This window comes from Pogona vitticeps, chromosome 3 (genome assembly GCF_051106095.1).
Source record: "Pogona vitticeps strain Pit_001003342236 chromosome 3, PviZW2.1, whole genome shotgun sequence".
Classification (NCBI taxonomy): Eukaryota; Metazoa; Chordata; class Lepidosauria; order Squamata; family Agamidae; genus Pogona; species Pogona vitticeps.
Genome location: NC_135785.1, coordinates 257506439 through 257523735, shown reverse-complemented (window position 1 = coordinate 257523735; position 17297 = coordinate 257506439). Strand labels below are relative to the sequence as shown.

The 17297-nt window shown below is 43.6% G+C and overlaps 1 protein-coding gene across 4 annotated transcripts in view; it reads right to left on the bottom strand.

The window, feature by feature from the left end:
- Positions 1–1072: 1072 nt before the first annotated feature.
- Positions 1073–17297, bottom strand: part of RAB30 (RAB30, member RAS oncogene family) — a 66396-nt gene continuing 50171 nt past the window's right edge. For all 4 annotated transcript variants that reach the window (XM_020808170.3, XM_072993504.2, XM_020808171.3 and 1 more), the window contains exons 3-5: positions 14230–14313; positions 8072–8255; positions 1073–3457 (exon numbers count right to left, since the gene is read on the bottom strand). In XM_020808170.3, coding sequence (XP_020663829.1) covers positions 3207–3457; positions 8072–8255; positions 14230–14313 — 519 coding nt within the window. In that variant the 3' untranslated portion in view covers positions 1073–3206. The remainder of the gene's footprint in view (positions 3458–8071; positions 8256–14229; positions 14314–17297) is intronic.

Below are 17297 nucleotides of genomic sequence, written 5' to 3'. Positions count from 1 at the left end.
TTAGGTTTCCAAGGTTTTGCTTTGAGGAAGCCTTGGGAAGCTTTTAGTTGCTGCTGGTGGGGACAATCAGTGGTAGCAAAGGCTCCCCCTTCTGTTTTGAGCTCCCAAAGGTTTCCTGATGGAAAATGGGAACTCTAGAGCATTGGGACCTAAAATGGGGGTGGGGAAGATATGTAAGTTAAATTTTACTGGTACCAGCTGAGGACATCATCAGCTTGCATCAAAATATATGCAACAGGATTTTGCCCATAATGTAAGGTTATGGCACCCAAATGACAAGGTTTCCATAGATCTGTTGACTGTTCTAGAGACATCCTGTGGTGGAAAGGAAATTCAAATATGAGATTTTTCCAAGTGAGAAGCAATTCTAGAGGTTATATATAAGTGGAGTGGGGAAAGTCATGTTAGCGAAGCAACCACTTACGTCATGGACAAAACAGACCATAGTTCCATTCTGTCTCCCAGTCCACCAATACGTTTAAATCTAACTGAAATAAATCCCATGGAAATACTGTATAGGTTTACTTCACGGAGCTGAGCAAAGGAGATGACAAGGATGAGATCACCTACCTTTTCCCTCTCACCTTGGCTTTACTCCTTATCTTTGTTGCTGCCTGTTGTCCAGCTTCAGCCCTCCATTCCTCAAATAAGAGCATTCTTATAAATGGCTAATAGCCTACTGGCTAACCATAGAGCAGAAGGGAAACCACACGAGCATTCCTCCCCCCCCCCCCCGACGCCTTGTTGTGTGGCTGATCTTGCAACTAGTATAAGAACAGGTACATGACGAGGATCCTGCCAGAGCAGAGAAGATCCTCACATGATTTCCATTCTGCTCTGTGTTTGTAATCCCTCGAGCTACTTCTTGCCTGTGTGCGCTCTCTCTCTCACCTTTTTGCATGAGAGCTTGCTTTCAATACTTGGCAAAAGTCTTCTTTCGTTATCCTTTTTTAAGGGGTCAAGCTTCACATGTGAGACACTTAGGAGCAGGAGTTCTGATGTTGAGTTCCACATTGGTTTGATTTTTGAAACCAAGAAAACATAGTGCAAGGGGAGGGGGGGAAACCCACACTTATTTCAAAATGTCAGCTTTATTTTCAAAAAAAGGCTAAATCTTTAGCAGCTCCTTTTCAATGCAAAAGGGAACATGTGTGAGTTATAGGGCTCAAACCCCAGAAATTCTCCCACCACAAAAAGTCCCTAAAATAAAGGGTCAGTATGAAAGCACAGACACAGTCCCACTCTTACCCAAGTTCTTATGTGCTTTCATTGGGGGTTCATTGATATACACTCCAGCATAGCAACGATTCTTTCCCCACCAGAGTTAGGCCCCTTCCCTTCTGTAAATATCCAACTAATTAATACTAAATACAGAATAACCAGCAAATTAATACTAAAGTTACAATCCGTTGTGGGTCTGTCGTAACCCAGACAGTTTACCCTTTCAGGGTAACCAAGTCAATACCAATATCTGAGAAAGAGTCGGCTGTGTCTGCTCCTTCAGTTCCTCTTTTTACATCGGATTTGTAAAATCCAATGTGTTCTTTGAGCATGGCACTAGAGGCATAGTAAGGATGGCGATGAGGACAGGACATACTCCATACTGCTTCCAACCTTGACGTTTTGGATCAGTGGAATTGTCTAAGCCCACCAAGTATACATACGTGCATCCACACACACGTGCACAGAGAGCTGAGCCTAAGAGAGCATGAGAGACAAACCAGAGGAGCGACAACTACGAGCCTGCAAGCAACTACATTACAGGGAGCGCATCTGAACACTGCGGTTTAAAATTGATATTCAGAACTGCAGCTTTGCAAAGTGATCGTGGCCTGAATAAAGATTTGACTGAATTCAGAACATGCGCTACTTTTTAAATTTCCAAGCCTATTAAAATCTTTTAAGAAATTGTGCACTCACATCCTGATGAGATGTTGTCCCTACACAGATGGCTGCTACCCAAACGCCATGCGGTTTGCTAAAAACACACCCCCCAGTCTGATCCTGTAAAGACTAGCTGTAGGTGCTGTTGATTTGATTTGGGCAGTGCTTATCTGGATTCTTTGTAAGATCTCAGACAAACATTTGACGTTAATGAGCCCTCAAGATGGGCCTCAAACATGTCTGAAGTGTCATATGATCCCTTTAAACCTGACAACCATGTATACAATCCAGATGTCTAGGTACAGTATTCCAAAAAGAGAGTTACTTCTGCTAACCCCTGAAATAATCATGTTACAGGTCATTCCTGTAGGTCAGATAGCAGGAACAGAAGTCTAAACTAGATGGTAGAAGAGTTTTTTCACTTGCATGTGAAATGCAAAAATTATGGTAGTTGTTTGACCAAGTCAAATTCATAAAGGACTCTTAACGGTTCCTCTTTCAAAATCTAAAATTGGCTCTTTCTGGTTGCCTAAATGTAAATCCACCTAAACTGACTCCAGTCAAAGAGACCACATTTTCTTGTACCAACCAAGAAGGGCTGTTTGTTTACAGAAAGGGACTCCTTTCTTGACGTTCTTCAGCTTTTGTACAGAACAGAGTAAACAACAGACAGCATTTAAAATGTAACCTGGGGAACAGTTTGCCAAACTCCTAATAGACAATGAATTGACAGAGCCCGTCTCCTCTACGCCTGTTGGCTTCAAAATATTGGCATTTCTATTTTTAACTTCCATGTCGATGAAAGTGCCTGAACATGGGAGACATTAACACTTTTTAAAATGACACACACACACGCACACACACATTTTGTTGAGTCGTGCCCTAAAAAAACCCAATGTTTTGGGGCCATGATCTATATACAAGTATTTGCTTAGCTGGCAACCCAGGGGAGGGCACCTAATGGCTAATGTGCATTTCTATCTCCTCCTTTAAAGAACCAAAACATGTTGTGCAAGAAAGCTCTCACATTATTCACCATTTCCTAGTCACCTTCAAGATGTAAAGCGACGACCTGATGTCTTTAGGCCAGTGGACAACTAGCACCTCTTCCACGTTACAGGGATTTTTTAAAAAAGGATTAAGCCCGGTTATATTCTATGCTGACCTCACAGGCGAAGTGGCCAGCCCGCCATGCTTCAAGATGGGGAACCTGACTACATCTGCCAGTCGGATTGGGGCACGGCATCAGGCATTGCCTCTTATCGAGACAGGCCCTCGCAAGGAGAAGAAAATAGTCATAACCCTCGGGGGTCCAACTGGAATCAGTTGAAATTACAGCAAGTCAAATAGCTGATGCTTTTCCCTTCGCCAGGCAGTGGGGATTCCACATTGTTCACAAGGGTGTTCTGCCTTGCTTCGCTAATCAGCCGGCAAGCTAAGTCCAGAAAGAGTTTTTCCACATTATCCGACTCTTTAGCCGAGGTCTCCAGATAGTACATCTCCTGCGCTTCGGAAAATTCTTCGGCTCTTTGTTGAGATACTTCACGTTTCTCTGCCAAATCAATCTTATTCCCTGCGTAAACAAAGCAGATGGGGGGGAAAGATAAGTCTTGACTTCAGGAAAAGTTTCTAAAAAATCAAAATCCCTGTATAGCTGTTCTGCATGAATCCTGACATCCACAAACCAAACACTAAATACGTATCCACCATGATACTTGAGAAGCTTTAAAAAAAGTATTGGGTTTTTTTCCCTCTTCTAACTGCAAAGATATCTGTGTGTGAGAGAGGGAGGGAGATAAAGCACCTGCCAGATCAATATGAGGAACAAAGTTCAAGATCAATGTGTTGTATGAAACTTGCCCTCTAAGAACTAGTCATTTGAAGAGGAGCAAAGTGGTGAAAACTGAACTGTATTAAATCCTCCCTGAATGAGTCTTCAGTTTCAGTTTCAAATTCATACTAAGGGCCAAAGTATGAATGACTGCAGAAGCAGGATAGGATCCCAATGTCTCCTACATCGTGCCTGAAATCCCATTGTGCAGTTTTGCAAAAAGTGCAATTTTGGGAAGCAAAACTGCTGTAAATTAAGAAATTCAACCATGATCCGATGCATGTTGAGATGTCTGACTCCATGTGCAGGCGGCGATACCTACAGAGATTTCCAAACTTACGACAATTCTATTTGAAAACTGGATTTCAGCCAGTGACAGAATTGAGGGTAGAGGACCATCCTAATGAGACTCAAGAGTTTTCATCATACCAGCTGCAATACCACGAATATCTGGTGTTTCCAGAGGCATCCAAGCACTTGGAAAACGTATGGGAAATTCTCACTCCCAAAACCTACCACTTAATGCTTCCTAGCAGGCTTCAATCTCTCTTAGATATGGCATGAGAGCAACTAAGAAAAACACTGTACGTCTCCAAATGTTCTAGCCTTGTACTCCCCCCTCCAGCAGTATTTACCAGCTAAATGTGTTTTATATTTTCAGGCTGGCTTTCAGCACAAAGCCAATGAGAAGCGGCTATGGCTCCACACTTTCCTGGCGAGCTGTCCTAATTAAGCCTCTGAGAAAGTATTTTTTAAATTCCTCCACTCCTGAATATTTCCAGCTGTAAAGAAAATCTGTTTAGTTTTCATCATTGTCAGTGTTATATAACCTCATCTGCCCATATTGTCCTCCTCTAACTGTAACCCAGGAAACACTCTATGGTTGAAATTCTGTTGCCTAAGTTATACCTGCGGAAAACTGATGATATCAATAACAAGGGGCAATTTTTGGTAACTTCTCCAACTTGTGAAGCTTGGGGATCCCTGAGAAACAAAGAGGAAGTATTTTTCTTTATCAAAAACTAACACCACTTATAGGAGTGTCATGATGCAACAGTTAAACTGCAGTTCTGCAGCCAAAACTCAGCTCACGACGCAGGTTCAATCCTGAGTAGGAGGCCTGAGGTTCACTCAGCCTTCCATCCTTCTGAGGTCAGTACAGTGGTGCCTCGCTTAACGAGCGCACCGTTTAACGATGAATTCGCATAGCGATGCGTTTTTTGCAATCGCTAATGTGATCACATTGCGATGTTTTAATAGGGAAACACCTGATCGGCGGTTCCAAAATGGCCGACCGCAGCGTTTTCACGCCCTGTCCTCGCTTACCAGGCAGCGAAAATGGCGGCTGGATCGAGGATTCCCCGCATAGCGGTGAATTTTCGCCCCAATAGGAACGCATTAAACCCATTTTAATGCGTTCCTATGGGGTTCCCCCCTGCATAGCGACGAATCCACATAGCGACGTTAATCCTGGAACGGATTAACGTTGCTATGCGGGGCACCACTGTAAATTGAATACCCAGCTTTGGGGGGAACAGTGAAATGTGTAGCCTGCATTATCAAATTGTAAACTGGCCAGAGTGTGCATTAAGTGCCATGAGGTGGTATATAAGCAGCATACTTTGCTTTGGCTTTGTTTTAACATCATTATCAGTGGCTGTAATTTACACTAATAGCTTCCACACAACGAAAGGGAAGGAGCTATGAGACAGAAGTGGAAAATATTTAGTCCCCAAAAATATCCTCCTATTGTTGACATCATCAGCCTTCTGCAGGCACAATTTTGCCATGAAGATTTCAAACAGTAATTATTTTCCTTTATGAACGGAGCAGTCCCAATAACTATAGTAATCTAGCATTAACTGAGCCTTAATGTGAATGTCTAAAATTAACACACTAAAGGAAGAGCATCAATAGTTTTTCTGTTTCATTTAATAAGAGTAGTCCATCGGACTAGATAGGCGGGATATAAATTAAATAAATAAATAAATAAATAAATAAATAAATAAGTAAAGATCACCTTTCCACCTTTTGAACGCAGGACCCCACCCTAGGGCCCATTTATTTCGGGAGGTGTTAACAAGTAAATCAGTATTGTTGTTGTGCTATCGCATCACTCCAAGGTGTGATAGCACACAGGACCCTCAGAGGGTTTTCAATGTGAGATGTTCAAGGAGTAATTGACTACCGCCACCATCCACTGAGTTTCCATAGCCCAACAGGGACTGGAAGTCACGCGTCCTGAATCCTAGGTCAACACTGTATCCAGTACACCACAGTGGCAAAATCGATCAATACATTTAACAAATGCATCGCGGACTATTACACACCAAGCCGTCCTTCAGAACATCCTTTCTCCCCACATCTGCCAGTTATGGATGAATCCACTAAAACAAGGCAGGCGGGTTGGGGATGATTTCTGCAGCCAAAATACGCCAACCGCCCATCTTCCAGCTTCCGAACACCAGCAGAGTTTCTGGACCAACAACCAGAAGAGCAATGTTGGGAGATTAAATGCTGTGAAGCATCAGAATAGGCAGACATTAACGGGCTTCATGGTTGAGGCTTCTGTTGAACTGGAAGCTCGGCCAAAAACAGCTGCCTTTCCAACACGTATGGAGAAGTTTTAAAAAGGAAAACATTTGGGAGCCTGGCTTTTCTTTTTCTTTTCCCTTTTTGATTTTTTTTTTAATTTAAACAGGCATTTCCTTCCCCAGGTTTGAGATAAATATGGGCCACAAATAGAAAAACAGAAGCATGAAAAAAGTGCTACACTTCCCTTTTGTTCAATTTCATTTTCAATTTAACATAATTTCCCTTTTTCAAATGTTAGATCTTTTTGCAATATTTATGTCCAAATATTTTATAGACTTTCGTATGTTAACATCATTTTTCCTTTGACAGCCCCCTTTTCCTCTTTATCATAATTTCATTAAAAATCTGTGATTTTATGTCAGTTTATCTGTAAACCCCCCCCCCCCCGGTTATCTATCCACATGCTTTCAAATGTCCTTTAACAGGATCCTCCAGAGCAGCCATTCTCAACGGGGCGGGGGTAGGATATGGCTCTTTAGGGGAGGGGTGGGCAATTAATTTCTATAAGGGGGCCACATGAAAAATCTGAACTGTGTTCGGGGGCCGAACCAACTTAAATAAATAAATAAATAAATAAATAAATAAATAAATAAATAAATAAATAAATAATACTTAAAAATAAAATGAAACAGTGATGTTATGATTGTTTTTATTTTAAACTTGTTAATCTTCACAAATACTAAAGAGTTTTTTTGCGGTATGTTAAAGATAAGCAACTGATCAACTTTAGACAAAAGGCTATAAATGGTTTTGATGTTCAAAACTGTCCGCGGGCCGGACAGGAGTGGCTCGTGGGCCGTATGTGGCCCTCGGGCCACACTTTGCCCAGGTCTGCTCTAGGCTAACTGTATCTCCCCTTATGAGCCTTCTCGGCATTTAATATAATCAGAGGAGGCCCTCCCTCTTCATAGTCCCATTGCCAGCACAGGCATAGTTAATGGGGACATGTGACGGGGCCTTCTCAGTGACAGCTCCCACGTTCTGGAATGCTCTCCCTCTGGAAATGAGGCTGGCCCCCTCCTTTTTATCCTTCCGATGACATCTGTAAGCCCCGCCTTTTCAGGCAGGCTTTTAGCAATGATGATTGAATCCCTGCGTGGCATTTTTAAGTTAAGATCATTTTTAATGTTTACCTGCTTTTAATTATGTAATTGTATTTTAATTAGAGTATAATTTTTATTTGTAACTTATTTCATTTATTTCGGGCATTTAGAAACTTCCCCAATCAAATAAAATATAAAACCAGTCATAAGGAAACGAGACTAGGGCAACATTATCTTGGAAAACAGAATGGCCGGCTGACATACTGGCAAAAGCCCCAAGTTTTAAGTATTTCTCTTCTGCATCATCCTGTTCCTGTATTATAATCAATAGATCGGATTAAAATTTGTAATGGAATTGCGTAACAATGGAAATTATTAAATACAAATTAAATGTAAACTATGTATGATTAACTCTTCAAAACAGAAATTCTGCAACATCGCATGTACTGTTTTTGAAAACATGCCCTTAGTCCTTACAAACAGATAGATTCGTGATTTTAACCTCCCATTGAGTTTTGTGTCTGAGCTTACCAGGGTCTTCATAAAATTTGCTCCAGGGATCGGATTTTGATTCCAAGAGCAAATGGCTGCGAATGGTTGCTGCAGTGCCCTCCAACAAACACATTTCTGCCGCCCCTCCCTCTCCCTTTTAGAAACATTCCTGCTGATTTGCCACGAGGAGTTTCCCTCTGCCAAAGAAGCCCCAGCTTTCTCTTACCCACTAGGACAGTGATGACCTTATTGCTGGCATACTGCTCTATCTCTCGCAGCCACTCTGGCAAGCATCGGAAGGACTCTTCACACGTTATGTCGTAGGTCAGGATTAACGCATTGGCGCTCCGATAGTAGCTCTGAGTAATAGATCGGAATCTCTCTTGTCCTGCTGTGTCCCAGATCTGCAGCTTTTGTTTTTTCATGGCAGGGAAGTGAGGAAAGAAAAAGACTGCATTAGCACAAAAATCATTAACAGATCGCCGTGCACCTCCGACCTGCGATCTTCCCACCTCCTCATAAAGCCGTGGATAGAGATGGGCACGGACTGGTTCGTTCCAGTTCGTGAAGCTGGCAGCACAGGTGCTGCTGCTCCCCTTTCCCTGCCTCCTCAGCCAATCAGCCCCTCACCAGGCCCAGCTTTCCACACCTCCTCGGCTAATCGCCCAGTGACGAGCAGCAGCCCAGACTTCTCTGCCCCGCCCTTTTCTCTGAGTGGCAGATCAGCCAAGGGAGCGGGGCAGAGAAGCCTGTGCTGCTGCTGGGACTGGAAGATTAGTGGAGGAGGTGCTGGAAGCTAGGATGATGGGCCCGGTGAGGGGCTGATTGAACCAGAGGTGGCAGGGGAGGGAAGCAGCGGCACCTGTGCTGCCAACTGTACGAACTGGAATAAACTAGTTCATGCCAATGGCATTCCAATAAACCCAACCCCATTTTAAGGATACTGGTTGTGCCCTGCAGGATCAGGCCACAGATCCAAATCATTGCCTTCTGAGAATTATAACTCCAAGAACTCCTGGCTAGAGTGCTCTATCAATTGTAGTGTGAAAAAGTTGTGATCAAACAAAATGTAGACAGGCAGATATTTCTGAGAAACCCATAGGCAGGAAGGATGCAAGCCTTCTCTTGCTTTGTATCCCCAAGTCAATAGTATTCAGAGGTATACTTCTCTTTAACTATGATGGTTTTTAAGCAAACCTGTGAAGACACACAGGGATACCTGGTCAACTTTTCAGATGACACTGAACCAAGAGAAAAAGCGAATGCTTGAGAAAACAGAATCAAGATTCAAGATTACCTTAAGAGATTGGAGAATTGGGCCAAAGAAAACAACGTGGGTCAACAGGGGACAATGTAAAGTTATTTACTCAAACAGGAAAGATCAGACACACCAATACAAGATACATGGCTTGACAGTAATGTCTGTGAAAAGGATCAAGGACTCTTAGTAAAGCACAGGCTAAACTTGAGTCAACAATGTGACATGGCAGCAAAAAAAGCAAATGTTCTACCTAAGTGTATCAAAAGCAGTTTAGCGTCCAGATCAAGGAAAGGAACAGTCCCAGCTCTAAAATATTCCAAATGCTACTCTGAGCAGGCACAGAACCCATACGTGTGATTTACAGAAGCCACAAAGAAGAATAAATAGTATCACTCAATTCTGCTTTAGTCAGATCTCACCTGGAACCCTGTGTCCAGCTATGGCATTGCAATTATTGGACATCAGCTACCTGGAACATGTCCAGACAAGGGCAACCAATATGACAAGACATCTAGAAACCAAATCTATAAGGAATGCTTAAGGGAGTAGGCTCAAGCTACAGGAAGCCAGATTTAGGCTGAGTACAGTATCAGGGAAAACTTCTTAACCGTTAGAGCAGTACAACAATGGAAACAATTACCTTGAGAAGTGGTGAGCGTTCCAATGCTGGAGGCATTCACAAGAAAAATCGTCTGTCAGATCTGCTTTGATTTGGATTCCTGCCTTGAGCAAGGGGTTGGACTCAATGGTTTTATAAGCCTCGTCCAACTCCATTATTCTAAAGGAGCCCTTGCTCTTCCCAGTTTTAACTGCACTTCTGATCCGTTTCTCTGGACTATTACCAACATAAAGCTAGATCCTAGCGTAGCACCAAAGAAACAAGCCCCAGATGTGTACCCTCCTCTCATGGAAGGGCAAGGAGAATAAGTCTGGAAGCATCTGCTTCTACCGTTTAACTAAAGACCGAATCGGAGCCCGTAGATGGCTCATATAGAAACCGACAGGAATTGTACAAAGCTTCATTTTTGACCAATCAGACTTGCAAATAAAGCCTGATGACCTTCCCAACCACCAGTCACAAAACGAAAGCGAGCAAATTTGTATTGTACTGTCTATATCATACAGTTTGCTTCGGTTTCTTTTTAAGCCAAAGGAAACTCAGGTTTATGGTTAGTAAAGAAGCTGGAGTCATAAACTCATAAATAAGCACCCTGCTTATTACAAACAAATGGTAGTTACTAGGCAGAATTCTACCCCCTATTTAAAAAAAAGTAGGGACTCCGATCATTTTAACAGTGGGGGGCCCTCCTGATGGCCACAGTAGAAGATGAAAAATCAAGGAAATAAACCCTGGACTCACTGGGTCTTACAACGATGGTTTTAACCAGAGTTTTACTTATATTTGGCCACTGCTCATAATGGCTGTTGGATTCTGGCAGTTGTAGTCCAAAGCAAGTAAACCTTCCAAGATCTGTTTTAGTTTTAGATGCAAAATACCCATGGGGGACAGGAAGTAGAAGAAACCCGTAGATGTCCTGGATTTATAATGTCACAAAGCTCTTATGGTGCCTTTTCTCCAGTTCTCCTTACAATCTTCTTCCAGCCCTTCTGCATTTACAGATTTACATTCAGGGCACAAAGCCGAGATGACACACTAGATGATTCTCCTCCAAGGACGTAACTGTGTCTGGAAATACAGATGTGATATTTATCATGTCCTCACATCAGTGATGGAGAGCGACAGCCTTTCTGGCATGGAATTTTAATGCCAGCATTAGAAAACTGCCCGGAAGCTCTACAGAGGTTGCACCCCCTCGGATCACGACAACGGGATCTGTCTGGGCAAGAGGGACAAGGGGTAGCAGATGAGGAAGAACATTAAGTCTCCCCAGTTTGACCTAATCATTCACAAGCCAAGATTTTTACCGGCGTTATTTTTCATTGTTTGCCTGTTTTAGAACTGCAAGAGATGCTCAGTTGAAAACCACCCAATTAATCAGCGGCCGCCAAGCAGGGTGATTCTGTGCACGTTGAAAAGTAAGCACACAATCTTTACGACCCACTTCCGAGGTCCTGCTGCAAAAAGCTGACTAGCGATGAGAAAGGAAGGCTTTTCCAAAGCGTTCTATTTCCCTTCCCCCTTCAAGCCCCACCTCCCAAATCCATGAAACCCAGGCAGATTTCGGGGCCAACTTCTAGGAAGGATCTTTTGATTCTCCAAGGCTTTTGGCAGAACAATCTCTCTAAAAGAAAGCCAGGGCATCACATCTCATCCAGGACATCCAAGGAGCTGGGCTGCTTGGTTCCGGACAAAAAGAGAGGAAATATTTTCTTTCCTCTGGAGTTGCAAGCTGCCTTTTAGCCTTGGAGAAAAAAACAACAGCAAAATCAGCCTGTGGGCTAATGCATTTGAATCATTTTTTACCTAAGTGGCTGCTCACATGAAATCAATAAACAAGGAGGACAGTCGCTGCCCTTAGGCTTACAATCAATAAGGGAGAACACCAAAGAAAAGAGGAAGAGAAGGGAAAGAGGGGGAAAGCAACTTGAAATACCACATCTTAAAGCGGAAAAAGTTCTTATCACAAGAAGCATGAACAGATACAATTGAGGGAGAGAAAGGAATTGTCAAGAAGAGGTGATCTTTCAGGAGAACTAAAGGCCACATCTAGGGCCACCTGATGGAATGGCTGATGGTCGATTCCCCAGACGGCAAGAGGACATATTTTGCTCACTTGCCCGCTCTTGCTCTGTCTCTCCTCCCAAGATCACACACTCCCTATTTTCTCCAACTCTGCACATGACAACTGGAAAAAAGAGGATTCAACAGCAATGGTCTCCCAGTCTTGGGTCTCCAGATGGTCTTGGGCTGCAACACCCAGAAATCCTGGCCAGCATCACTAGTGGTGAAGGCTTCTGGGGGTCTTAATCAAAGAAGATCTGGGGACCCATGGTTGGGAAACACTGCTTTAGAGTTTCCCTTTAAACTATCACTCCTAATAACCTTGATTCTCTTTGATAGCCTCCATTTTATTTTATTTTTGATTTAAAATATTTTTAATCCTCCTTTCTCCTTTAAAAGGACCCAAGGCAGTTTACAACAATCAAAAGACTTTATTGAACAATGAGTATACAATACTAAAAGGATCAATGAATACAAAAATGAATGAATAAATAAATAAAAAACCCAGCAACATAAATTGTTTGACATGCTTATAAAGTTATCTAAATCCTGAGACCATGGTCACATCTGGTGGCAGCACGTTCCGGAAGTTCATTATCCGAGACAGACCAAGCTCACCCACCAAATTAGGCAAGAAGTGAAGCAGCCTACTGCGAGCTGCAGTGTTGCAAACACACATCAGCGCATTGCCAGAACCCCACAAAGCTCTTGGCTGAGCTGTACACACTGCAAAAAATGGCAAGCACACTTGTGCACGAAGCTGGCTACTTCTGGTTCTGAAATCCTTGTTTCTGAAGACCCCCCACAGAGCCACACACTGGAGGTGAAGTTCCTTGGGAAAGCGTCCATGCAACAACAAAGCGATGTTCCAAATCCCAATGCCTTCAAGTGCTCAGCTTTGACGTCTTCTTCGGGCGAGGCACGTCTGAAGAAGACAATTCCTCATGGAGGCAGCACTGTGCAAGGTCTTTCCTAAGGCTGGGGAAGTCATTAATAACCAGCCTTGGTGCTCTGCCACCTAGAGCTACTAAAATGGATGACTGTCCCTGTTCTTGAACACATAATTAGCCACGGGTCTCCATGAGCAAAACACAGCTATTCAAGCAGTTTTCACTCTGAGGGTCCCCAACCTTGGGCCTCCAGATGTTCTTGGACTACAACCCCCAGAAGCCTTCACCACCACCTCCGCTGGCCAGGATTTCTGGGAGTTGATGTCCAAGAACATCTGGAGGCCCAAGGTTGGGGACCAATGTAGGAATTCAAGCCATTCTCTCCCACGTTGTTATTTCTAAATGGTGCCTTACTTTTTATTTCAGACTCGTATTTTCATAGTCCCTGTTTCTAGAATCTTCCCAATGGGCATGAGAATCTCCACACCGTGCTGTCACTCCCCTCCCCTCAAGGATTAACTTTCACCAAGAGACAAGCAAGGCCACGAAGCTCTTGGCATACCAGGGACAGAGGATTCGCAGAAAGCTTCCCAACATCGCTCTAACGTGAGACTGCTGCTTAGCAAAGAGGGGATCCTTCAGCACTGGCTTGTTCCCCACTGATTTCAGTCTTCTCAGGGCCCGTCCGTAAATTATTTCAATGACTGCAGGCAATTTGTACTTGCTGTACTTCTATAGCTATTTCTGCTCCCCTTTCTAAAAGTATCCCATCTACATCCAAATTACTAGCTAAGGCCAGGAGAAGACAGCAAATGATGGATTCCCAGTCTCTCAGTCTGCCTCAATGACTCAAAGCAAATTGGGGGGGGGGGGACAAAGATCTACAGAGAAGCCAGAAGGACAGTGAGAAACTTAACCCATATCCTCCCAACCTCGGCACTCTTTTCTTGAGCAGATTTCCCAAGCTTTATTAGGGAAGTTGATTTGGGGCTTAAGCTGCAGAGGGGGTGGCTGCAAAAGTAAAGCAAAGTGTGCTGCTTATATACTGCCCCATAGTGCTTCAAGCACTCTCTGGGCAGTTTATAAGTTAATTATGCAGGCTACACATCCCCCCCCCCCCTCCAGCAAGCTGGGTACTCATTTTACCAACCTCGGAAGGATAGAAGGCTGAGTCAACCTTGAGCCGGCTACCTGGGATTGAACCCCAGGTCGTGAGCTGCAGTACAGCGGTTTAACCACTGCGCCATGAAGGTCAGTGCCAAGTAAAGAAACAGGAAGATGAAAAGTGGTACCTCCATGGGGTCTCCCAACACGGGTACCCCATTTCTGTGACTGGGCATCTTATGCGATAGACATTAGCAGCAGATCCAGTGCAATGTAGGGGTGAACTGGTAAACTACATACCACAAAGTTTTTCTGTGTGTGTTTTTTTTTCATCAGAAGCATCAGACATTTCCCCAATTCATAGAAGTACCTGTTTCGCACGTACTTTCATGTAAAATACAAGTAAGGTCCAAAAATGGAACCAGAAAAGTGAAGCAAAGACTTACCTTTACTTTTTCACCATTTATCTCCACTGTCTTAATCATAAAGTCAACCCCAATGGTGGCTCCTTGTCCTGGTGGGAAAAGACCCTTTTGGAGGACAAAAAAAAAAAGGAAAAATATTATTTGTACGAGACTTTGGGTACCACAGATGCCTAACATTTCATATTTTGCTAGTCAGCAGAAGAATCTGATGACTTCAGAAACCTACTGTGTAAAGCTACAGAAACCCAACCCACAAAATTATTCATTTTATTAACAACAGGGTAGATGTCAGTGAACTACAAGTTCAGAAAATCTCCTTTCTTTTTTATTAGCATCCAAACACTCCACAGATCCATCCATTAGACCTCCATCTACGATCTTTCTACTCCCCACCCAGACCTGGCAGCACAACATGGGCTCAGCTTTCTGCTTGGGTTCTAGTATACTGCAGAAGATGGTGTTCCGGGAAATGTTGATACCTGGTCTATGCTTCTTAAAAAGCAAAACAGAGCAAAACTGTGATCTTATCTGTTCAACAGTTGGGTCAGCAGAAGTTTTAGAAACAAAAGGATTGTTTCGCAGCCATCAGTGAGGAGGTTCTGCCTTGGCATGGGCCTACATCTTCCACCCCCACCGCAGAAGCCCTCTCGCCTGCTGGCAAGGTTGCTTGTCCTCTTAGAATACTAGAGATAAATCTGTTGATTTTCTGCCACAAGAGTAATCTGTTCAGATTCATTAATAGCCCTTTGGTGTAATGAGAATAAGGCATTTCAGGGCTAGCCCCAGGTTAATACAGAAAAGTATGGCCGTTCCTTGCATGGCGATTGCTGCCAGTGGGTTGATAGCTGAAGCCATCTCCAAACACTCCCACTCGGTGCAAGGCGGGGAGGAAAAGTGCATCCAACAGGCCACAGGCACTTCTCCATTCTGCTGCCTCAAGGGCCCTCCCAGAGCCTCCCCCCACCCACCCAAAAAACCAAAAAACAATCTCCAAAGTAGCTATTTGGGACAAGTCCTGCCATGTCAGGAGAACCATCATCTGGAAGTGATCAGAGAGCAGTTGAACAAGCCCAAATATTTCTCATTCTTTTAAACATATGTGAATTTTACCTCTCCTCACAAAGAACGGCTTCTGTTAAGTAAAAAAAAATGTGCACAGCAATAAATATCTATGTTTCCTAGGAAGAAGCAGAAATTGCCTGGAGACACTTTCCAGAAACCGTCAACTCACAAGGAAACTAGGTGATCGACAATTTTTCTTTTGCAAAATCTGATTTTTTTGGGGGGGGGGGGAGAAGCAAGCAAGCAACAGCAGCTTCTTGTTTGCTTTTCCTCCACAACTCATTAATCACTGGATACAGCCATCACACAGAGCAGCCACAGAGATCCTCAAAAGGGGTGGCAACACTAGTCAGGTTACTCTGTGCAGTGGGTTCTATTTTCACTCTTGTGCCCATGATGCACAGCCAAGCACAACTAAAAGGGAAATTTAACTTTCCCAAAGGCTGCTTCTTTGGAAGTTCTCAGTGGTGAAGAAGGGCTAAACAGTTCAAAAATGCCAGTGGCCAAAAAACATTCAATCAGTTACCTAGATTCAGTGCAAGCTGCTTTCTAACCAGACAACTGAACACTGCTCAGGCTATTTGATTTTTATTTGGATGTTTTGTGTAGGCATCCTTCAGTCTTGAGAGATTATGGTCACATGCTCTGAACAGAGGTCTTGGAAAAATATCTGGTGTGGCTGAGAAGGCCAATTCGAGAGTGACCATCCCTTCCACACTGAAGACAAATACAATCTGTCTCCTGTCCAGCTCCCTGATTTGGCTGCTTTCGTGACTGCCTCTTTGCCTTGGCCTGCTGGACAAGGGTCTCTTCAAATTGGGTAAGGCTGTGATGCACCGCCTGCCTCCAGGCTGAATGCTCAGATGTCAAGCTTTCACATCTGTTGAGCTCCATTCCTAAGGCCTTCAGATCTCGCTTGCAGATCTCCTTGTATCTCAGATGTGGTCTCCCTCTGGGGCCATTTCCCTGCACTAATTCTCCATACAGGAGACCTTTTGGAATCTGACCGCCAGCCATTCTCACGACATGCCTGAGTCAACAGAACGTTGGATGTTTATAAAAGGAAACCCACACAGGAACTACCTCCTCCTAAATACATAGGAAGAGCTCAGTTGACCAGGCCATAAAGCCTACCTCCAGAAGTATTCTGTTTCCACCCACCAGAGGCCAAGGAGAAGTCCACGTGCAGGAGTCCCCCGCTACTGTTCCCCAGTAATTGGGGCTGACAGACATAACACCGAAGAGGATATCCGACTCTGGAGGTAGCGTACAAGCAGCTATGGGTAATTTTAGCCTCCGTGAATTTGTCTGACCCACTTTTAAAGACATTCAAACCATCGCTATATATCACAGTCCATAATTTGGCAATGCACTCTGTAAAGAATTACTTCCTCTTACCTGCCTTGACCTTGTCATCGTTCCACTTAATAGCATGACCCTGGCTTCTGTTATTGTAAAATAGCAAGGAAAACACACCTGTTCCTATCATGAATCATTTTATACCTCCTCTGTCATCCCTGACCCTACTTGCCTTTTAAATACAAAAAGCCTCCAAAATGGGAATTGTAGGGACTTGCTCCAGCCAAGATCCTTCTGATTGTCCTTTTCTTCACCTTTCCCAGTTCTAAAATGTGTTCTTATGTGCTGTCAATTCAGAACCGACTTACAGCAATCTTAATGGGGCTTTCAATCCAAGTGAGATATTTAAGACGTGGGTTTGCCAGTTCCATACTCCTAGTGAGTTTCCACGGCAGTGGGATTCGAACCCAGGCCTAACCGTAACCCTCGATTCACTACCCACATTGGGTAATTCTGCAATAGCCTTCATAAAATGCAGCAACCACAACCTCAAAGCTTCCTCATTTATTTGTTTTTGGAACAATAACTTGCCTTTCTTCTAAAAATAGGTCTCAGTTGACTCCCAGCGGGAATAAATGAAATGCAATTAAAGGGCAGATATCCAATGTGGTGTAGTGGACTGAGTGATGGACTAGGACCCAGGAGACATGGGTTCAAATCTCTGCTCA